The sequence below is a fragment of the Danaus plexippus genome (genome assembly GCF_018135715.1).
Source record: "Danaus plexippus chromosome 13 unlocalized genomic scaffold, MEX_DaPlex mxdp_15, whole genome shotgun sequence".
NCBI lineage: Eukaryota > Metazoa > Arthropoda > Insecta > Lepidoptera > Nymphalidae > Danaus > Danaus plexippus.
In genome coordinates, this window is record NW_026869849.1 from 404,828 (window position 1) to 428,941 (window position 24,114).

The 24,114-nt window shown below is 35.9% G+C and overlaps 2 protein-coding genes across 4 annotated transcripts; one reads left to right on the forward strand and one right to left on the reverse strand.

Moving 5' to 3' along the window:
* Positions 1–17,662, forward strand: LOC116769914 (protein halfway). Of its 3 annotated transcripts, none has more exons than XM_061527755.1 (10): positions 1–353; positions 11,333–11,424; positions 11,997–12,180; positions 13,913–14,038; positions 14,398–14,604; positions 14,826–14,995; positions 15,220–15,405; positions 15,642–15,800; positions 16,115–16,219; positions 16,572–17,662. In XM_061527755.1, the coding sequence occupies exons 1-10, from the start codon at positions 323–325 to the stop codon at positions 16,848–16,850; spliced, it is 1,539 nt and encodes a 512-aa protein (XP_061383739.1). In that variant the 5' UTR covers positions 1–322; the 3' UTR covers positions 16,851–17,662. The 3 variants fall into 3 exon arrangements, with proteins under 3 accessions (XP_061383739.1, XP_032517008.2, XP_061383740.1); XM_032661117.2 differs by having other exon boundaries at positions 1–349; positions 11,329–11,424; XM_061527756.1 differs by lacking the exons at positions 1–353; positions 11,333–11,424; positions 11,997–12,180 and adding an exon at positions 12,214–13,177.
* LOC116769915 (DEAD box protein 52 homolog) lies at positions 17,653–22,637 on the reverse strand. Its single transcript, XM_061527754.1, has 12 exons — positions 22,475–22,637; positions 21,869–22,114; positions 21,495–21,680; positions 21,011–21,263; positions 20,771–20,843; positions 20,021–20,224; positions 19,590–19,702; positions 19,373–19,473; positions 18,748–18,893; positions 18,558–18,638; positions 18,163–18,306; positions 17,653–17,893 (listed from the first exon to the last, which is right to left on the reverse strand). The coding sequence occupies exons 1-12, from the start codon at positions 22,550–22,552 to the stop codon at positions 17,728–17,730; spliced, it is 1,791 nt and encodes a 596-aa protein (XP_061383738.1). The 5' UTR covers positions 22,553–22,637; the 3' UTR covers positions 17,653–17,727.
* Positions 22,638–24,114: the final 1,477 nt, after the last annotated feature.

The window sequence follows — 24,114 nt, forward strand, 5'->3', positions numbered from 1 at the left end:
GTGTTTTGCCAAGTCGGCTGTCGACTGTCGACTGTCGACTGTTGCTTGTCGGAGCGTCGTCTTAGTTGTCGAGACCCGTGCGTTCAGCGTCCAGTGATTGTCACACGATCGACGAATTAAACTTCTGTTTACTTCACAAGTCGTTTATATTTTCCATATTAAAGTGAAAAATGATCAGGTCTCGCGAGCGCCGTTTGTGGCGCGCTAAAGCGTTTATTAAATACCGATAGACTTTGAAAGTTGTGAATAGTTTTTGTGGCAGGCCAGTGTGCTTGGTTTGGCTTAAAAATTGTGCTTCGGTTAGCTGTGGGACAAAGTTAAAATGATATCCAGAAATAGCTTAATTGACGTAAGTAAATAAATGTTTCTATAGTTGTTTAATTAAATTAAACGACACAGATTGCTTTAAAATATTAAAAGACAACGGATGTATTACATTAAATAAATATTTTATTGCAATTATTACATTATGACTTGCATTTGGTGGATAGTGACGTCAAATAAATCATATTTTTTTACTTATAAATAAACGGTTTAATCATTTCAATGAAATTATAATGAATCATGTTGTAACTTAAAGATGTCAAAAGGAAAATGGATGTTATAATGTGTTATGTTACAAGTACTTAATGGCTCCTATGTAGAAACCCGTAAATTAGAAAGTAAATAGCTGGGTACTATGTATGTAGAAAGTTTTTTTTTCTATTTTCTGACGAACCAACACAAAGAACTGGCTCGGTCTCAATGTTGTTTTGTTTTTTATTTATAACTATGTATATCGTATCGCAGCATTGTACATTAATAATAATTAATGTTATATAATTATCATTTAATATTTTAAACAATTACGTTGCTATTGAATATACAACATTAAAGTATACTTGTCGAACGTGTCTCAATACAACAAGCCATTGAAAATTTAAGTTTGTTATGAAATATCTATGTGGTGTCCTTATGTACACTAAACTTACCCATACGCACATTGTTTTCTCGTCTAATTCTAAATTATGCGAATCTGATAATGATATTGAATGTTTGCATTATACAGAGGACACGATGATGAGAGGGAATCTTACAGCTAAAAATAATACGCCTCATACCGAACACGCTGTCGGAATCATAATACGTTTTATTATTATACACTCAGTGAACGGTTATCGCCGATCTTTGCGTTTCTTATTCAAAAGGTCTCCAATAAAAAAAAGTCACGGAAGATAAACGATTTTGAAATTTTAATCACAAAAATGTGTTCTTGTAAATAATGATTTCGTAATTCCTTTCTTTGTGTGTTCTTTGTGTGTGTGTTAATGTTTATATATTATTTAATTTAATTTAAAACTGTCAGCCGACAACTTTCAGTTTCTTAGTATAAAAGTTTATTATTGCTAGACTGCTAAGTCTCTTAATTTCATTAAATCCTGATGAAGCAGTACGACAAATATCAGTTTAAGACGCTACTAACCACGATGTCCTGCCTATTATTATGTCGTGTCCAGCAGTATGTTTAATGTTGAAGTTCAAAACCTATTAAAACTGATACCCATGGTTACAACTAGTGGTAGGCCTAAAGATAGTGAGGGTCGATATAATTTATAAGTATTTAGTATCGATAAACGTCAATTTTATCGTGGGCTCCGCGAACAGAGTTTAGTTCTTCCTTCCCTATGTTCTTCTAGTTTTAAATAAATATTAGCCTCATGACCACTGTCTTCAAAGAGTTAAATATATTGAACGAACTAACTTGACACCGTTAAATTATTATCTATACAAAATATTGTCACGTATTGATTTGTGCCAAACTGTAATTTAATTCTAACGAAAGCTAATTTCCGTATGAACTTACGCAACCGTTCAAAATATGCAAATTGAATTTAATAATTTCGGTTCGTTGTCACCGGACTCGCGGACAGTAATAACACGTGATAATAGTGTTATTATAGTCATTGATCTGCCCCATCGGTCGCGTTTAGAGCAATTATCGCGATTTACAAACAACACTTCCTGTTTACATTTGGTAAATTTAGTGAATCATGACGTCAGTTGTGTCGTCACTTTTAGGCAAATATATATAAAAAATTATCAGTCTACTATCGCCGCTGAGTATTAGTGTGAAATTTATTAAACGGTTTTATATTAGAAACAATCATATTAAGGTCAATGTTATTATTTTTTTCAATTTGTAATAGTTTTATGCAACATGTTTTAAGTCTGTCCCTTATTACATCAAACAACTGCGAGCGATCCATTTGACAGTGTATTCTGTGAAGGGAGCATTGATTTAATCACCGAGACGTCTCAGTGTCAGGTCGCGGAGATCAATCGGGTTAATTTGATTGTATTATTTGTCAGATAGCATTTTTAATATCTAATTGCTGCAATGCTGTCAGCGGCCGCACGTCCAGCGCTGATTAATTTAGTTTTTAATGACTATTAATACGTAGTGTCGGGTCAACTGCAGCTTCAAGATCTACGAGACCCGTGCGAGCTGTCTTAATGTATGCACTGGTTGCATTACAAAAATATCTAAACAAATATTTGAGTTGAGATTCTCCTTAGTGTTAGTTATTTAGGACAATATTTCAGACAGACTTATAGGACGTTGAGGTGTTGTATTATTTTTCTTTCAATTTACTAAGTATATTAGACTGAAATTCTTAAAAAAATATTTTAGGAAGACATTTTATCCCTAAAGAATCCCTAAAGCATGTATAAATGGACGCTTCCTCGATTAAATGGTAAAAGACATAAGCAATAATTTATTTATAATTTAAATTGTTGAGAGTTTCTAGCAAGTATCATATTTATTGAAACTTATCAAATTTCACTTATTTATTCGGAATTAATATTTTGAAATCATATTTATATAAATATGTTGTTTTAATTGTATGTATCGTAAGAAAATATATGTAATAATTACAGCTTGTATACATGACCGTTGTTATCAAAGATCGTATCTCATGCGCTACGCAGCTCTCTATTAGCCGGCATCTCAAGTCACAAATTTACGTTTCTTTAATAATTGATTCACCATATTTTGTTATAAAACTTTCCAAGCTTGTCTGCTTACTGCGTTCATTAGATAATTTTCAAGGAATAATTTTAAAAACTAGCTTTTTCGTAATAAGTACTGTAGGCTTTGACAGCGTCGCGGGAGGACAGTGGGCGGGTGCTGAGATAATAAAAAACCAGCGTTTTGCCTATCGTTTAACTCACATGTATGTCTGTGTGTGACTTTAAATGTGCTTATAAACTAAGGAGCGAAACATGTATCAAAATAGATTCAATGAAGATAAGAAGAGTAAACAGAAATTATTCTATATGACAAAAACAAAACCAACCGTACACAGTACACAGTACACTGTATAGTAGACGTTGGTGAAGATAAAAGCAAGATAAATATTATAAAACGGAATTAATAGTCACAGAAGTGCTTACATTAAAGAAGTAGGCGGATTCATTTACCTTCGCGTGAAATGCAGAAGCGTTTTTAATTATAGACATAGTTTAAAAAACGATCCCGCTGATGTTAATTTATATAATTATTCAAATAAAATCTATGCAACAGAATGTTCATTAAGTTGACAGGAATGTTTGTAGCAGACGTAATATGGTCGTGATAATTGAAATACATGATATGAGTTGTAACGCGGCGAATAGAAGTAGTGTTTTCTTTTTTATTCAAAAGGAGAAATTCAGGTAAATAGTTGTGATAACGGTTATCGATGTACAGAGTCGAATCAGATTAGTGCGTAGTTGCTGTTGGTACTTCGGTAGACTGACTGGACCAGAGACGGGAAAGTATTCCGTGTTGATGAGAATGTCTTCTCTTATCTTTTACGTGCCGACGTGAAATCATTATTCAAATTTTTCAAGGTCAGGTCAGCAATATGTTTTTCCCCTCAAATCGTACTCGCTGACCGCAAGAATGTCTTGGCACGATGCTTACATTAATTGAGGTTTTTTAGTGTTAGAGGAAAATCTTGAAAAATATAAAAAAAAAATGGTCCAAAGGGGTTTCACTGTATTATCAATGTAACACTTTATCCCGTTAAGACAAACGTTATTCTGTAAACATAGTAATGTTGTGAGTTTAGCAACATGTTATTGATATGCAAGAGAGGTGGCGCGAGCGTCGTCTACCGTCCCGCAGCCTTTGAGGAGTTACTAAGCACAGAATCCTTTGTAAACACAGATAGAAACTCTCTGCAGTAATGGGACTCGCCAATCTTGTTTTCGTGTTTTTCAAAACTAATCTAAGAATATATAATGTTTAAGTTGGAGCAACCCATCATACTTTTCGGTTCATCATCAAGTAACATTCAAACGTAATTGTAATAAACCCATATTTTCGTCTCACTGCTAGAAGCTGAGATGACTCACAATATTCTGTTTTAACGATCTATGCAATCATTTGACAACATGTAAAAGTAAAAATTACTGGATCGCTCAAGGCCGCGTTCGAGTATTTCGATGCAAAATGCAGGATCAGGTTTTAAAGTATGAGGTCAACGACCGAAGCATCGAGCAATTTTAATTACGGACGACATTCTTTTTTTCGTATATTTTCCTCGTTATTCATGAATTCCGATTGAGTAAAAATTTAGTTTCACTAAATTTACGTACACTTTATTTAAGACTGGTTTTATGGAAGGTCTTGATACATTTATGTTTTATCTTGTATTTAAAAGAAACAATTCGTTCAAGTTACTCGGATGTCCATAAACGATATCTCATAATTGTGACAATGTAAGCCAATCTATCATAGGTTTATGGACTAGTGGGAGAGTCAACAAGTTTGCCAGCGGGGGGCGAATTCATAATAATCACGATATTGACGACCGACACACCCTCGCGGTCCTTGGACACAGGCAAATTCAGCAAACAGAGAATAAGAAATCCGCCTGGAAATAAAGGTTAGTTTAAGGCAGTATAGCTGGGGTAGTTTCACGTAACGCAAACGCTTTGTTGAGGCTCAGTACTTATTTTTAACATACACATCATTTTCTTGTTAACTCCACTCCCTATCACAAGAAACTGATTTTTCTAACGCGACTTAAGATATATTCGATAATTAAAAATTATATTCTAGACATATGCATTTAATTTTCTAGAACATTTTGCGAAATCAGTTGATGTAGCTATGAAACATTATGTAATGACGGTTACCACACAGAACATTACTTACACTGAAATAAAAGCAAATTATCCTTAACTATGGTTTCGCCGTAATCTTATTAGTTAAGAACACAATCGATTGCGTTATTATAAGTACGGAACAATTTATTTTTAGTCTCATTCAGTCATTGAAGATTTATCTGTGATTTATTTAACAAGGTTTTCCAGAATCAATTAAAAATAGTGTTTTTATGTTGCTGAGCCTATTGATTACGCTACAGAGTTACAGACTATTGGACTTTAGTGATATTTAATTTTATTCCATTTGAATCACCACTTATAGAATTGAAATAGACTTACAGATATACATATATACGCCCGCGCCGGATTTCTTTTTGAAAGAAAATATATACATACATGTATATGTTATTTACGATTTCGAGTAATTATTTTTTCCTAAATCCTCAGGATTTTTGCTTTCATAAGCGCTGATAAAAGTGTAATTTTTTTTTATATTAGATTTTTTACTGATTTCAACAAGCTTATCTGATTTTATAAAATTGATAGATTTATTTTAATTGAGGAATTCCCTAGAATAGAAATATCTTTGAATGAACTATTCCACGCACGCTGCAGGACACACTTCAGAAGACTTAGAATAATTATAATTAGTAGGGGGTTAAGCTGTGAGATTAGATGAAAGGTGACCTCTCATCGTAACGAGTGTAACTAAACACGGCTAACATTCGTTGTACGTTGTACTAGACTAGTAAAAACTACTAACGATGAAAAAATACTTTAGAATTTGTTTTTACACTAAACTACAACCCGAGTAGTTGATTTCTGCAGAACTTTACTATCGATATTGGCAAAACTATATGATTCTCTCACACTGATACTTCGCAAACTGATTTCTGACTTGCAAAAAATATATATTTTGTTGAAAGATTTTTTTTACATGCTGCTTCTGAATCTGAACGTCCCTGGCACGTGTCTGTGTATCAAAGCAGTTTTTGTAATTATTCAACCGGTTCCTATCTATTGGCTCCGAATCTTAGATAAAAAATTAATAGTAGATATACACTCGCGCACGAGTCGCGAGGCGATCTACGAGGCGAGAGTGTAATAATATAAGGGTTACAAAGATTATTAAATATAATAGTTGGTTACGTGCGTTACGTAATATATGTACCTACATATATATATACTTTGTACCATGTCAAATTTTATACAGTTAAGGTTGTTATGGAGGAATATGCTCTGAATATATATTGAAGATATGCTATTTTATGTTTATTTACTGAGTGTTTGTATATTGGCTGAAATAAGAATAGAAATAAATTAGTAGTGTATCACGTTTAAAGTTTCAGTTACGTAGCGTTAATAACCAGCCATTGTTCATGTTACTTTACACCAGACTGCTTCTGTTCTCTGACAGATTGTTGTCTTTTAATATTTCTATAGTTTTATTTTAATAACTTGCACAAAAGTTTTGTATAAAAAAATCTATTAATCTCCTCTGCCTGTGGTCTCTGTTGCTGTAAAAAAACTACCACGTCAGAATCATGTAAATATAAAATAATAAAAACGCGTAGGTTTCGAAACTTAGTTGCATTTATAAAATGAGTGCCAACACGCGAAAATCTTACGTGTCATTAAAAAAATATAATTGTTTTTTTTTATATGTTACCATTATGTATTTGGTTCAGTTACATAATTAATGTCCGTTCGAAATCAAATCTCAAAAAAGTTTTCCTTGATATAAATTATTCATGAATTTTTTTGTTTGATATTTCATTCGCCGTACTCGTAACGCCACTTCACGAGCTGAGTAAAAAAAAACATGACATGATATTGTTATATATTAATTAATGACTGTCATGAGATTATAATTGATTTAACTGTAGAATAAGTCAGATTCCTTAAAATGAAAGTTCATCCAGTAATATAGTCGAGTGAGAGCTGAACGGGACCTGCAGGTCTATGTTTCACTGATAGAAGTATTACACCTACCCAGTGTCTCCAGATGTTCAGTTATTAAAGATCTGTCTCACTTACAGAAGGTTGTATTGGTTTAGTTGTAGATGCTATTAATAATAATAAAAAACGTTTTTATCTACAAATATTGATAAGTTCAAGAGCGAGCAGAAAGTATCATTCGTAAAATATATATTTTTTAATAATCTTCCGTATGACAGCAAAACTAAAACTGGTGGTATTTGATATTCAAAACAACTTACGTAGTTCACAAGGAATTTACGGGTAGAATAAGAATAAGGATGTAAACAAACAAAACGATGTCCTCTCAGTTATAAAGGTCAATGCATGTGCTCGTAAAGTACACGCGCTGTCGCTTACAGGGGTTACTACTAGGATAGAACAGGAAAAACGAATCCCCAGTCTCCGTCGTCACACTGACAGAGGTAATACAGTGAAGTGTAGGTACCTGAGCACCAGCCTCAGTTCTGGAGGTTCCTCACTCAACCAGCTCCCACTTTATTAAATTTCACTGTATCAGGTATTTAAGCCTCTTTGACATACTACTCTCGCTCTTGACAGATATAAAAAAAGAATCAAATATGTCGATAAAATACAAGGAGGAACTGAGTTGAAATTAGTTATGTATATGATAAAATATTTTTACCTTACTATCTAGTAATGATAAGTTTGTATTTATTAGAAGATGTACTGATTAAAATACAGCTTTCACGTCAGTTGTACGAGTTATTTGAATAAACTATGTCGCAAACTATCAGCATTAACAACAGACAAAAAACATTCAAATGTGGCTTTGATATAGAGGAAACAGAAGGGGGTTCCCAAAAATATATCATACCATAAACATGAAAATTTAAAAGATATTGATTAATTTCAATTTCAAGTTATTCAAAAGCTAGCTGATTCAATACTTTGTCTTTAAAGTTGTGATTTCGAAGTCGTTTTGGTGATATATTTCCAACGTATTTCTTCATTAAATATTCAGCGTAAAACATGCAGTGCGTATGTGAACGTTGCTATCATGTGGCTCGGCGCGGCGTGGTTCAGCCCTCTCTTATCAGCTCGTGGTACGCTCCGCACACGACGGTGACATTCCGAATGATACATAATTATTTGCGACGCCACTACAATCGCTCCAATTACAATATTTGAACAGGTCCGACCGAATGTATTGTTCACAGTTAGTTAGTATAAAACTCACTGGTTACATACGTGTAGAATAAAAACAGATTAAATCATCGCTTCGGAATGTTGGGTACCTGAAGATCGCAGCGGCCGATACGTTTAAAGAGTTCAGATAAAACATTACCTTAGTATATAGAGTCGAGCGTGTTGGCAATAATGATACCGTTGATTGAGAGCTTTTCAAATATTCTTATAATATTTTTCCTTGAATTCAAATGTAGTTCCTATACAAAGTAACTGAAATACTACAGCTGAGATAATAACCACATATTTATTAGAGTTCGAGGATTTTGTTATGTGACTGTTGTTAATAACAAGTTGACAAAACTGTTCGTGTTTTTGTTATGTATATGATGTGTTTACACAAATCGAAAAATTAATTTAAAACTACTTCTCATATATAAGTAATTTACTGATTGAAATTTTACAAAAAAAGTATTTGTTAGTTTTAACGAACATAACATTATAATATTTTTTGAGCACAATAATACAGATTTTAAATTTGAAGATAATGGTTTAGTTTTTGTGGATATAAGATGTAATGTATCTCTGTTCTATTCTATTTAATATACAATAATAAAATAGTTTCTCTAATTACGGAATAATTAAAAAATGATGTCAAATAACTCTGCGGCATTAAAACTGCATCAAAGCGAAATAACGTACGCGATATATAACGTCGTACTGACATACTAACTCCTGAAGACTATGCGGACACCACGTAACTATGTAGCTACAGGCGGGTGCCACGTGGTATAATAAATATATTGTTATGAAGTTGATCTTATAGTGATAACTGTTATATATAATGCCAGTTTCGAGTGTTATCATCGTGGTGACATGTTCGACATAAACGGATTACCTTACTTTCATTTATTTCGCCACACGTCAAACTCTCACTGATAAGCCGTCTCTGTGTTATCACTGAACTATAGTCGGGATGTGTTCCACAAACAAACTGCATATATATATGTTAATGACATTCATATATTCAGAATAATTTAACGCAGTTCTGATACAATCGATTCAATAGCGTCCGAGCCTTACTTAATATCTAATACTAACGTATCTATCATGCTAAGTACCTAAAATAGATATTTGGTTATAATATATGTAGTTATGCGTGAAGCGCTGGTTTAGATTCGAATTTCGCAAGAAAAGATAACCGAGCGAGCGTCTGGTGTTGATTTAACTTAAAATGTCGAATTCCGCAGCATCCTTAGTGAGTCAGAGGACGAGCGGTCACCGTAATCACAGCCATCTTGCTCCATCTAGGTCATTTTGTCAAAAAGTTCACTTAATTTTTTACTTCAATAAATATTACTGCTTGTTGTGTTTTTTATAACAATATTTTATTATAAAAGTAGTTTATTGTTGCTTGTTACTCGCTTTCCGAGCACGAGCTACACGGTGTTATATCTCATTCGCTCCTTGGCAGTTCATCTCACGAGCGCCTCATCGCGCCACCGACCGGCCATCTTCAATTATCTAATAAGCAACATCCTACTTCCTCTCCTTAATAAATATTTGTCATTTTCGTCTTTAATGTTTACGTCATAAGGAATAGTATCACGTGCGTGTTACGTATTGCTTTTTAATTGAATCGAGAATCTAGATCGAACTGTTGCATTAAAAAGAAATCTAAGGTGTTCGCTTTAAATACGAGAATCTTAAGATGGTCGTATCCCTTGTATGATGACGATAATATTATATAAGTTTTCATTATCAACGAAGTATATTCAAATAAATGATTTTTATCATATTGTCTGGTGTCAGCGGCTATCGTCGTTCAAACACGGCTATAATATGTTAATAAATATAAACGTAGTGTTTGTTTGTTGTGCCAACATAATATTTCCACATTAATTACAAGTGACCTTTATATACCAACTATTTATGTGTTTCAAATAAAAATACGTATTCTGATATTTTTGTACATTTGTTTTTGGGACTAACCTTGTATAGTCGGGACGGATCAGAATCGGAATCGGAGGAGATTTTTTGTAAGAGATATTAAGTATCATTTCATATAAAAAAGTTACCAAAAACTAAATTTAATTTATGTCTAGAAGTGTCGGACTATACACTGATATCCTTGTTTACTGCAGTAATATGACGAGTATTACAATTTCGTAATGAGTTTTAAGTTACGAGACACACAGCGTGTTTATTTGTAGTGCGGTTCTAGTAATATTTGGAGCGCTCCTCACAGCGACTCATTCTAAGATCTATAGAGCGGTCGGCCCACTCCTGGACTAAAAATATCTCCACATGTGGTACAATAAATATGGTATCAAACATTTTATAGTCCTACTCGGATCGAGGTTTGTGATGTGGTGAAAAAATAAATAACACAACATATTAATATTCCGAAGGAGAGTTCTTTTTCGAAAGTTAAGAATTTTAAGAGATAAGCCTAGAAGTACTATTTTCATAGTTTTTATTTCCTTCTGTCCCACTTCCTTAATCTTTGTTCCCTTTCTTGGTGCGAAGCAGGCAATCATCTCGAGCGAATCCTTGACAGAAGAGAAATATAATAGGAGGGTTTTAAACCCGTTAAGTTTATCAGAACAAAAGTTACAAGAAATTATATCGAAGACTTTTGAGTCTGAATATAAAATGAAACTATGTCGTATACTCATTTGCCTCTAATCACGGCTCCTGTAAAGTAACGTAATCCTTCAGACAATGTGAAATAGAGTGGTAGAAGCCTGTATACTTATTGTGTGTATTATTTATTTTAATTGTATTCATATGTGCTAGAGATTATGGCTGGTCTGTAAGAGAGGCATCGATTGAAGATAACCACAGTCTTGGAATAGATCTTAGTTGTGACCGGTTAATTTCCTCATAGGAACGAATTCCGAGAGTTTGTCCCTGTATTGGAAATATATTAATAATATATGTACAATAACTTATTGTACATCTCGATTATTAACGGTTTTTTTTAAACAAGACTAAGCGCTTATGATTGAACTGATAACGCTGGCTTATTAGCATGTAATATAGTAGACGTGTTTCTTGTTGTAGGTAGCAATATGGTGTCTGGTGGCGCTGATGACGTTCAACACGGGGCTGATAGAAACTAGAATGGAGGAAGTGGACTCCAAGTACAAAAGTGTGGAGGTTAGTCTATACGCCAACAATTTATTTCGCTACTATCTCAGTTTTCCAGCACAGGAAACATCCGTAGGCATTTATCTCACACAAAGACGCTGTCAGCAGTAAAATCTCAATAGGCTTCTCAACTCTACAGCCTTTGTTAGTCGCTGAATGTCTACTGACACCCCACGCTCGATGACACTTTGAATAAATTATAGGCAGGGTTCGCTTTACGTACATTTATTATTCATTGAAATAGAGGTATTACATAAGATTTCAGATCTCCGAACTATACACTACGATCATTATGAAAGCTTTGTTTTAAAAATTTTGTTTTAAAAAAAATATTTTCACGAATAAAGATGGCATAAAAATGTAGGCCTGTTTTTATTTTATTTCACACAAACAATACAGACTTCTTTAATATTAAGTAATAATTAACTGTTACGGTAGTTGATAGAAGGCCTTTATTATAGCCAACGCCCACGCATTAAAGCGGAGTAAGAACGCGTAATGAGCCAGTTAAACGTCGAAAAATTATTTATTTATTTCTCATCCATAAGTTTTGTATGACAATTAAAATGAATGACTATCAGCCGCATCTGACTTCCACGGAGAAGCCGAAGCTCGAACCTCACGTCGACCTGAAGATGGGCAAGTGTTTCCACATGTCCCGCGAGCACTGTCCCACGGAGACCAAGTGCAAGAGAGTGGACCCGGTCTCCGTGTTCTGTTGTGATGTAGACAGCACCAGGCTGAAGGAAGCCCTGGCGATCACTGGTGAGTGGTTAAGTGGTTCCACATGTCTCACTATGAGTATCATGCGGATTTAAAATCTATTTCATACAGCAAATAATATTTGATTTACAACAAGAATGAAGTAACACTACACGAATAGCGCGAATAGATTTTCTAAATTCTAGTTATAAATCTTTCCACATTATATGTGTGTATTGAGTATGTTATTAAATTGGATAATTGTGAAGTCCTTTCAAGTGTGACGCAGACTTGTGCCAAGTAAATATTTTTATATTCATACTATTTAATTTACTTATACATACAGACATGTAGTGAATATTACGTGATGGTATTTTGAACAATCGCCCTCGTTTTTTATATATATTTTTAATAATAACTCTCCTCCAGTTTTGTTTCCCGGAAGTAGGTTAAGTAGTGAATGACGGTATGCGGGTATTTCGATTATCAAGTATTGAGTGAGCGCAAGTGGAAAGAAATACAGATCGCGCACACGCTCGGCTGTCTGTGAACTCTGGAGAGGAATGGAGTGGTTGAATGTGAAAAAAAATAAAGCATGAAACACATTTAATAAGAGTTTTACTGTCAATTATAATGAAACTAAAATAACGAGCACTAAGGTCTAAGTAAACATTAACAAGCACTGAGTGCACGTGAAGTATTACAGTTCATGAGAGCTATAAAATATTATCGAATAAAATGAATGATCCTCTCAACAGTGTGCTCAGTGTGCTCGCGGTAGCGGTGTATCGACAGGTAGGTATAATCTTACATAAAAAACCGTCGCGGGCCAGAACTCAGTAGACGTGTTGGCGGCTTACTATACTTAATAAACGTAATGTTTCTCGCTCTTACATGCCAAGTCGATTAAATGCACGTTAGATACCTGTTTGTAGTTTTGCAACATATAAAGTATATTGCGGGTAAAAATATCACAGTCCGCTGATGGACGAGACCTCTCCTATAGCATCCCGTTGAGCTAGATCTTCAGTTCTCAACCAACATCTCCCCGTCACCTCAAGTAAGTCATTATGCCTCGCTTCAGGGACAACAATCTATATATATTAAGAGTTATTACGCAGCGTGTCTGTGTGTATTGTGTAGATAGCGCTGTTAATGTTCTATAATTAGATATAAAACATTCAACACTAAATCTCCGGCAAACAATAGCTTTGTTCACATGTCGCGGGTACACGACGCACGACGCGGCATCAAGGCTAGTGTCGCTTGCACCGATACAGTTTTAGTTATTGTATTTCATGTGCGACAATGTTGGATTGATATCAATAAAATTCATCTGAAATAAATGTTCGATATCACAGAACAGAACTCAAATGGCCGTCTGATAGTTATTGCCGTGTTTACAAATAAACTGTGTGTTATATATATAAAGATACGTTTGTTCAAACAGCATTCACATTAAAATATTAATTTACGACGTTTTTAAATCCACGAGCAGGAGCACGTACACGGTGCATGTGTTGGTAATGTGTGCGCATTCTGATGTCTCGGTCACACGTATAGCTTGCACCACATAAAACAATGTTACTCGACAATTTATTACATCGCTTAAGGAAACGTTTCTATCTGTTGTGCCTAAATATATAATGAATAGTTTGCCACGTGTACACTTTATATAACGTGATATATACACATATCGTAATAACTTATTTTAAATGACGTCTGATGAATTAAACTACCGTTAAAATATTGTAACAAATGTCTCTGTAATATTCGTTTTCCGCGGTTTGTCCAGTGACTCAGAACACCGTCAACCTGCACGTGTTGAACGCCACCATCGAGGAGTTGGACGTGTCCCAGTCCATCTTCCGTCGCCTCACATCCATGGCGCTCACTGACGGAAACATCGGGAGGATTGTTGGTATGTAACGACACGAGGAGCGTGCTAACTTCACATAAACCCACATATAAAGCGGTGGCTTTTAACATAATAGTGTTTACTGCTGTCAATTGATTTTATAAAGTTGCTCTCTATTTCAAAATTTGGTCGTTATGAATATATTTTCTCTTGTTTAACGCCAGCCGAGGAATATTTGTCAGACGTGAAAAATAATGGAAGTAAGTATACTTATATTACGAATGTGATCTCAATTGAAAGATAAAGAATGTGACCAAGGACGTGTGTGTTGTAACTGGTAATATTTAATTGTGTGCCCGGTCCCTCGCACAGAAATGCTTTGTGTATTGTGATTGGTCCATTATTTTTGTTGTGGACTCCAGGCCAGTTCCCTAAGTACTCGTCCATCGCGTGCCTGAACATCTCCAACAACAACCTGAGCTCGGCCACGGTGGGCGGTCCTCAGCCGGTTCAGCGCCCCTTCGCCTATCTCTTCACCCTGTCCGTCCTGGACGCCTCCGCCAACAACCTCACGGAGTTCCCCCTCAGCCTCATGCAGAGCAACCGCAAGATATTCCTGGATCTCTCTGGTGGGTGTGGGTTCCATACACTTGTGGGTTTTTAATGTTGAATCGGGGATTAGTTTGGAATCAGCTCAAGGTTCTATGTATTTTATTGAATATTGTTGACCTTTAAAAACATTATACTTTATATATATTAATTGACTTAAAAACGCTTCTGATACCTTATTTGACGGATTAAGGAGAGTTGAATGCAGTGACAATTAATCATGCTCATCAATATTTTCTAGGTAACAATTATCTTCCGTGCAAACACTTCCTAATAGCCATGGAGGCCAACAACAGTTCCTTGGTGACCTTCCTCAACTATAATCGAACTTTCTGCGCTCTGGACCTCTTATTCAACTGGTTCACTGAGCTGCAGATAGTGCCCATCGATCACCTCCGGGTACAGAAAGAGGTATGTTGTGCAGCTCTACGTACAGGTTGTGGGATAGTTAAACGTGTGTCACAGTGTTCATCAAATCAATAAAAACCTCTATAAATTATCAAGACTTGAGGATAGTGAGAATATTTATGGTAATGACAGAAAATAGTCGATATATCAGAAAAGTGGTCAGAAGTACAGGAAACAAAAAACATTATGTTTGTACCCCAATGATAGTCAAAGTTGTTCCTCGCCAGGTGAACGCGAGCTGTCTGAAGATCCGTCCCGCGGAGTCCCGCTGCTCGTGCGCCCCGGACCGCCTGGAGCTGCTGGACGGCGCCGTCACCAACGTGGTGGCCGTGGACTGCTCCCGGAGACACCTGCAGCAGATGCCCACCAACCTGCCGCCTAACACCGTCAAGCTCAACGTCTCCTACAACAATGTCAGTAACGACTACTACTCACGTGTATCGCTACCGATATTGCACTGAATAATTCGTTCGTTGAAGAATTCATTATCCAGGAGTTTGTAACGATCAAAATTTTTAAAATTCACATCTAAGTTCTTGACCGCTAACTCCTTCCATGTGCGTGAAATCTGATCAAGTGATGGGACAAAAATTTATGGACTCTTTACTCATATCAATATAGACTAAATAATGTCTAAATGTAACTACAGATAACGTCTCTCCAAGCGGTGTCGGACGATCCGTCGTACGAGCACCTGAGGAACCTGTTGGTGGACCACAACGACATCACCAGCATCGTGGACCTGGAGGGGACCAAGTTCATAGACAACTTCATGGTGTTCTCCATCACCAACAACAAGCTGAAGACTGTGAGTACATCGCAGGTTGAGGCCGTTACGATAAAGATCACAGCATTACTTGGCAGGAGATTTACAGTCAGAGACCAGGAGACAACATGAATGCTCATGATGAGTAGTCCCTGTCAGCAAATCGGTAGTGAAAATATTTTACTGTCATATTGTGTTAAACCACACGCGAGCCGCAGAGAAGGGAGAAAAACGTTTAGAATAAATTATAAAAACATAAAATTGTACTGGAAAAATAATCTGAATTGCTTTAAATGTAAAAAGAAGCAATAGCGTCCTCTCGGTTCTCGGTTTAAAACTTACATTTTCTCTTTCAGATTCATACATACGTGTTGTCAAATCGCTTCGACACCACCGGACCGTCGTTTCTGATCGCGAACAACTACATCCACTGCGACTGCAACACCGAGAAGGTGCTGAAGGTAATACACTTAAAAACCGTGTCCGAGACGGTTACTGTGAGACGCGAGGTCAGTGGCGGACAGCGCCATCTCTCGGCCGTGTCACGCGACTCACGACTCTCTTATTTAGTGGGGTAATTGAAATACTCATATGTCATTCGAAGCTCTCTATTTTATTATTGCAGTTTCAATACACTCCATTCGATAATTTTTAAATTACACACATGCATGGTTTTAGTATTTCTGTCTATAATATTAGCGGTATAGCATAGTAAGTAAGTTACTCTTCGTTGATTTATCTCTTCTTTTCATAATTAAAATGCGTCGTCAATAACGCTGAGGGAACTCATATCATTATACGACATCGTTCCAGCCCTGGTTGCTTGAAAACCTGAAAAGCATACCTGACTACAAGAGTCTGGAGTGCGAGGACAACATGGGGCCGGTGGTGGACCTCAAGGAGTTCCAGGTGTGTCACACGCCCAGGGACTGGACGGACTACATCTACTACATCATCGGCCTGGAAGTGCTGGTCCTGGTGCTGTTGATAAGCAAAGTCTCCTACGACTACTGGGTCTTCAAAACCGCCGGCTACCTGCCCTGGCCCGCCAACAAGATGCCGAGGCTGCCCTGTGATTGGTTGTGCGAGTGACGTTCAGTGTGAACTTGCCTTAAATGTCAATATTATCTGTCGCTTCAAGCTTTTAATGACAATTCATATAGAATGTGGTCTGTGGTTTTTGACGTTTTGACTTTCGAACACGCCCAACAGCGGCTGTTTAAATAATTTAACTCGTCAGCGTAGTTACAGAGCGAACTGAGTCACCGAGTTACAGGACGGAGTGACTTGTTTATAAACTACCGTCGTTAAGACAGTTCGGCGCCAATTTAGGAACGAGGCCTTAATAATAATGAATGTATTTTCATATTAAACTGTTGTTATAATATTGATTAGTGAACGCGTAGAGTAGATGTATGTACCAAAAATATCATTTAGTTTATAAGAAAACTGAAACCTAAAGCCTACCGCTGCGAGGCCATGTTGTTATGTGTATATGTATATTGAGAAAAACATATTTTGTTAAAGATTTATTGTGACGGAGTCAGATATTTATTTATAAGACATTTAGCAAATGAAATGAGATCAAATTTTTAAATAAGAATGTCTGGAATACTGTTGATTCTATTGCTGTTCATGAAGTAACTGTTAAGGAAGGTCATGGTACTTTCATAGACGAAACAAATATGAGGTAGATTGTCAGTAGAAACGATATGTTTAAAGCATAGACTAGTGTTCGTAAGTTCCGGTAACCTTATCGATAATGATCCGCGTCGAGGCTGGTCCGCGTGCCATATCGCTTACACTAGTCGCCGGGCAGACGCGGCGCTGGCTCAGGACGTCGTGTGTAAGCCACTCAAGACTGTATATGTTTATTTAATGACTTAGTAAAGGGTTCAATACTTGGTTATGTTTTATTTACTATAAGAATAAATTTCCATTTTATTGTAAGTATCTTTCTTCTTGGACGTTATTCTTTTTTCCCAATCTTCTTTCTTCTTTTATTTCCTAGTTTATTTTCTTTCTGTCTGCTATGTTTCTTCTCGACTTTCCTCTGTGTGTTGTGTTGTCCCTTACTAATTCCTTCCGTCTCGTTCTTTTCAGTTTTCTTTTCGTCTTCAGATTCAAGTTTCCGTCTGAAATTAAATACTATTGGAATGAAGTGTTCATGTACAACAAGCGCAATAGTTGTGCAAGTTTTGTGTGGCAGAAGAAGTTAACATTAAAACTTGTGTTAATTTTCTTCTTACATATTAAAATTGTTATTAAGTCTGTATTTTTTTAATATCTTTAACTAACCAAGTGTTATATGACGGCCTTCTTTAAGCTACTGGGAAGTCGTCAAATTGTTGTGAGATTTAAAAACAACCAAAATTTTTTGTGGATAAAATGCGAGTAGTATTACTTTTCAGGTTTTTTGACGATCGTAGATATCTTATCCCGGTGCGGCGCCTTCTTCACTAGTCTTTTCCTCTTGTTGGGGTTCTGTTTGAGCTTCAGCATGTACTCGGGGACCTCACAGCCTGACTGCTTCATGACCGCTGCGATACTGACACAAATATATTATAAGTACACGTTAAGGATATTAGTGTTAGTCAACAATACTCTTTGTAGTGTGGTAGGTGTAGTACTACTTACTCCCTACTTATTTTGGATGATTTCTTTTTAAATATTAATGATTGAATTTCAGACGTTAGAAATAATTTATTTTATATTTAAATTCATAGGAAATTAAGTTGTGCAAAAAATAATTCAATATTTCTTTTTAAACAGTTTAATATGTGATGGTATATCAAACACCTCCTCAGGTTGACGACGTCGTCCTGGGTGAAGAACGTGATGGCCCGACCCCTGGCGCCCGCGCGGCCAGCTCGCCCCACTCTGACAGACAAACATACATATCAAACCTTATACTATACGTACATGCAGCTCCTCTTAACAACTAGTGTCAACTAAATATTTTATAATAATATTGTAGTCTGAGCCCGACCTGTGTATGTAGGATATGGCGGAGGGCGGCAGGTCGTAGTTGATGACGAGGTTCACTCCCCGGAAGTCGATCCCTCGCGCCATCAGCTCTGTGCAGAGCAGCACCCACACGCGACCCAGCCGGAAGCTACGGACCACCTTGTCACGCTGGAACATACAGGTCAGAGGTCACACACGGAGACGCGGGTTCATTAAAAAATCCCTCGGACCTAGAGGAGGCCAGTAGCATGGTGGCATGGTATATGAGATGCGAATTGTTAACAAACGAACGGTGTTATGGAATCCTGGGACCAAGACAGCGCTGTGTGTCTGTCAACGGGCTGTATCTCCTGAACCACGTTACAGAAGAAATTTTAACAAACGAAGACATGCCGTAACGACAAGATATACATACTGAAGACAGAATAAACAAAATGTTAAGTGTTTAGTCATACAACTGATATATTTTTTGAGGTTTATAGATACAGGCATTGAGTCGGTCGACAAGGGTCCAAGTATCAGTAGGGGGAGGGGGAAGTTTTTAATTCATAAACAACCGTAGCATCAAATCAGGGTCTCGTGAAGCGATCCGTCCCCATGAGCTGGATGACCTGTCGCTTTATTGATGAAGGTTTCTATAACTCCACCTGTGCCTGTGTCCTGTCTCCGTGTATGACGTCCACCTGGATCCCGTCGTATAATAGTTCCTTGAACAGCTCTTTGGCGCGATCTTTACTTTGGACGAACACTGGGAACCGAGAAATTAAAAAACAAGTGTTCTGTAGATCACAGACTGAAATACCTACAACTATATAATGAAACCAGGATATGTTATAAATAGTGCTGCGGCATAACACTCGTTACCTAGTACGGGGGGTTTGAGACCCTTCTGAATGAGTTGTCTGAAAGCCACCAGCTTCCCACTCTCGTTGCCACAGAACAGAAGTTCCTGCTCCACCGATGAGGAAGCTGCGTTCCTGGAGATATAGTACGGTCATGTATTATAGGTATAATGACATGAAGTACCTCATTGAAAAGGAAAACTTATTGGTTGGTCACAATCAGCACACAACATATGAATATTTTAATTGAATAAGTAATTACATTTATAATTAGTTTGGGAAATTTTTTTGGACCTCCAGACTATATCACTATGTAAAGTATATATAAGTATATTGAGTTTTAAATTTATAGTAATTTATTTTAGAACCAAAAAGCTACTAATTCGTTTACAACCGAAATAAAATACAAAAGTGCGTTGATAGTAAATGTAAGCCCATGTTACACTAACAGACCTGTGTCCGACGGTGATGTTAATGAGCCCTCTCATGTTGTGTCTCGCCCACTTGGCGATAGATGGCGTGTGTGTCGCGCTGAACATGGCCAGGCGGGACTTGCAGCTGCTGAGGATAATGTCCAGCTGTTGGCGGAAGGTGTCCACCTCCTCTTGGGAGCCCTCGAATAACTTGTCAGCTTCATCTATGACCAGCCATTGCACCCTGGAATATTATTACGTTGTGAGAGATACGTCTTTCCATAACATTTACTCTGTCGTGCTTCAAGAAGTTCCATCGAGCTGTGGGTCCACCTAATGACTTTATCTATAGATATATAGATATACCTTCCGTGTAACTTAGTTACTCTAACCACAGCATGTATTGTCAAACTAAATATAGAATTGCCAGTTTTTCATATGTAAGCCGTGACTCGTGATGAAAACTGCGACACTTAGTTTAAAAACACAGACGGGTGGTGAGTTTGTAGGAGTGGTGTTACTATAAGGGCATTGCTTGTAGACACGAGTCATTAAGCCAAATGCAACTTAAACTGTTATTTGTTAAGAGCTATTTTAATATTCAACATCTGGGATAGAATGTTGCCATTACTTGACTCAGCCCATAAGACTGCAGTCTGTGGTCTGTGACTAAGCCTCTAAATGTAATATTTAATTTCTAATATATATGTCATGGACTGAGTTCAGTGGCTGTATCCATCTTATCTTATAAGGTGTAGTGCCGTATATATTCATCATCATCTGTACTTACTTGTCCATGTTTATTCCCACTGTTTCCTGTTTCAGCAAGTAACAGAGACGATTCGGTGTACTTATAACTAAATCTGAAATTAAAAACTATAATTAAAAGATTATTACAATACAAAACTATGTTTCAAACGGCCTTCAACCGAGAGGAGTGCTGTAAAATTATATCTAGAAAATATGTTAAAATTAAAAATATATATTTTCATAGCTTCTTATATATTTTCATATTAATAGTTTCACTTACCACTTTTCCTTATCGTAGCTTCTCGCTCCTTGATCTTACTTTCCTTGAGACTCCTGATGACTGAGCATCTCAACTGAGTGGATGCCGAGAGTCTTATGGCCTCGCGGTATATTTGGTTGGCCAGTTCTCTAGTGGGACAGAGCACTAGGGCTCTCGGACCGCCTTGAGGAGCTCCGAGCATGTGTAACAGAGGCATTAGGAATGCTGCTGTCTTACCAGATCCAGTCGGAGCACAGGCTACGATTTGACGATTCTACAAAGATCATAAAATAATACATTTTGTTACTGAAATAGATTTACTCATATGATTATTGAAATTCATTATAACTTAATGGAATGTTCATAGTTTTAATATATTATTTTGTCAAAAGGCATTAGCAGTCTTCCCTGTTACATGTTTATGAAACCGTCTTGTTAACTAATCGGTATGATAATTAATTTACTTTATGTAAAATTTTATTTTCATCATAAGATATAAATTTACCTCCAATAAACATGGTACAGCTTGACGTTGAATGGGTGTGGGTTCAGAGTAACCACACTGTAAAAGTACTTCCACCATTGACGGGGATATACTATACTTTGTAATCAGTTCATTGAAGTCTCTCAATGCGTTAGGAATGTGACGGCCAACTGCTTTTATCCCGTGCTCATTACGGAAATGATTTTGCTGGAATATTATATAAAAAATGCTTTACACATTATAAAATATAGAAAAGCAAGTGTAACATTTAATCACTATGAGTTATTATACATACAAGTACAATTTAAATGGCACAATTCATCAATTAAGCCAAACATACAGAGCATAAAACATGATAGATGAGTAATGGATCATTATATATGACTGGATCATACCTCTTCTAGTTCCAGCTTCTTTTGTAACTCTTCAGGAGTTAATTTTGATTTCTTTTTCTTTTCTTTTCTTGTCGACTGACCCTTGTCACCTTCTATAACTTGTAGTTCGGGGTCACTGACATCTTGTTCTGAATCCGTTTGGGGTACACTTGACTCTTCATTATCTGAACAACTCTCAATCTCCTCTTTAATATCACGTTCTTCTTTGATATCTTCATTTTTTAAACTTGATTTAATAGGCTCATCCTTTCAGAGTGTAAAAGTAAATAAGTATTATTTCATATGATTTGTATACTAATACATAAATTAAATTTTTTTTTACTTATTAAAATATAGAAAAACACGGAAAGGTATTTCTTCATATTGTCATGGGTACATACTCAATTTATAACCTATTGAAATAATCGCAAATGCTTGAAAAAGCCACATTTGACACAACCAATCATTGCTTGAAATATATATTTGTTATACATTACAATCATAATTCATAAGTTTTTTTAAGTTATATATCGGTAAGGTTGTGTGACTTGAAAAAAGCGCCGGTTAAAAGCAAACTTTATATTATACATATGTAGATCATCATTTTCGACGGTTACGTGTACTTACTTTGGTTTTTACTCCCAAGACGCGATGCTTAAAAGTCAAACCCTTGGTCAGTTTCTTAAATATGTCGTAAGCATCCATATTTTCTCATAATCATTACGAAAAGTCTTCTTAATTTAATACACGTGCTTATGTTTATATGTTTATGAAACCTCTAACATATTAATCAAATGTCATTTGTCAATTTCAATTTTGACGCTTCAGGTTTGACTGTGACAGATGGATCGTTTAAAACTTTAAACAATTGTCATTACGAAAATAACGTCCTAAATAAAAGAAAGTTTAAATAGTATTTGTTATAACCCACTAATTTTTAAATGAAATTTATTAGTATCAGTAATATAACCCGTAATTTAATATAAGATCTGATACTCAGATTATTATAACTTTTTTAGGAATAAAAATTCGTTATGTTTTTTAAAACAGTGTATTTAAATTTACAGTATTTAATATAATATAACTGGTATCATCTATTTATAAATCGTTATTTTTTCCCTTTTTGCAACGATTACAGTATTTTAACAACTGAAATGGCATGTATTGCCTAAAATAATCGATTGATCTATTTAATGTGATAAATTCAGATATACTGACAATTCTAAAATACCCAAGGTCATAATGACCATTCAAAGCGGAGTTTAAACAAATAAAACCAATACTACTACATATGTACCATTTCAATAAAAAAGAAGAGATATTTTTCAAATTTAAAGAGATATGGTTATCATTCCTGGATTCATCGTCTTCCGGTCCTTAGCCCACGCTGAAAGAGGGTGAGCGGTATCGGCATAGTATGTTCTCATTTCTTCTTACTGAAGAGGTTTCAGTTTTGGCATTAGTTTTAAGAGCGACTGCCTGTTTGACCTCTATCCTCCTTGGGAATGCTGGTGTTGACTGATCCACAGGTTATGGAAATGGTGTGAGTTCCAGTACCTTATAACCCTTATAGTTATGAATCTTGGTGAACTAGCTATAAACCCAAGATGGTGGGTTTTTACAACAAGGCGAAATAAGCTCGAATGTTGAGTTTTATTTGTAGACAGGGGATGATTTTTTAAAAAGTAAGTGGCTGAATACATGTGGTGGACTGATTTAGAATCTGCAACAACAGTTCCGCAATTGCACGGAATCCATGTTGTGATAAGTGATATATTTAAATTAAATTAAAATAGTCATTATAACGCTACATCAGTCAGTTTGTGCTTTTAAGTTATGTCTTGCCAGTATTAAGAAAAAAAAATGAAAAGAGATGTTGCAATACATATTATATTATTGTTGATTAAAATCTTGGTAAAAAAATAATGGTTATTAAGGTTCGTACAGTTTGTTAATTATTTATTGTAGTAAACTCCATTCATATTTATTATATAGGAGGAACTACAAATCCTAAATAATTTAAAAAACGCTCTGGAGTTTTGAAAATTTAAAACTTTAATATACACTTTTGAACTTTCGTATCAGCTATGACGGTTAAATGTTCATGACGTCAGTTCAGCTTGCGACTTACAGCATACGGCTTACTGACAAACACACACTTACGAACGATAGATCGATTGATGCAAGAATAATGTAATAAAACAAATACTTATCTACAGGATGGGATCCAGGGAGAAATAAAAATACGAATCGTCAATGGAATCACT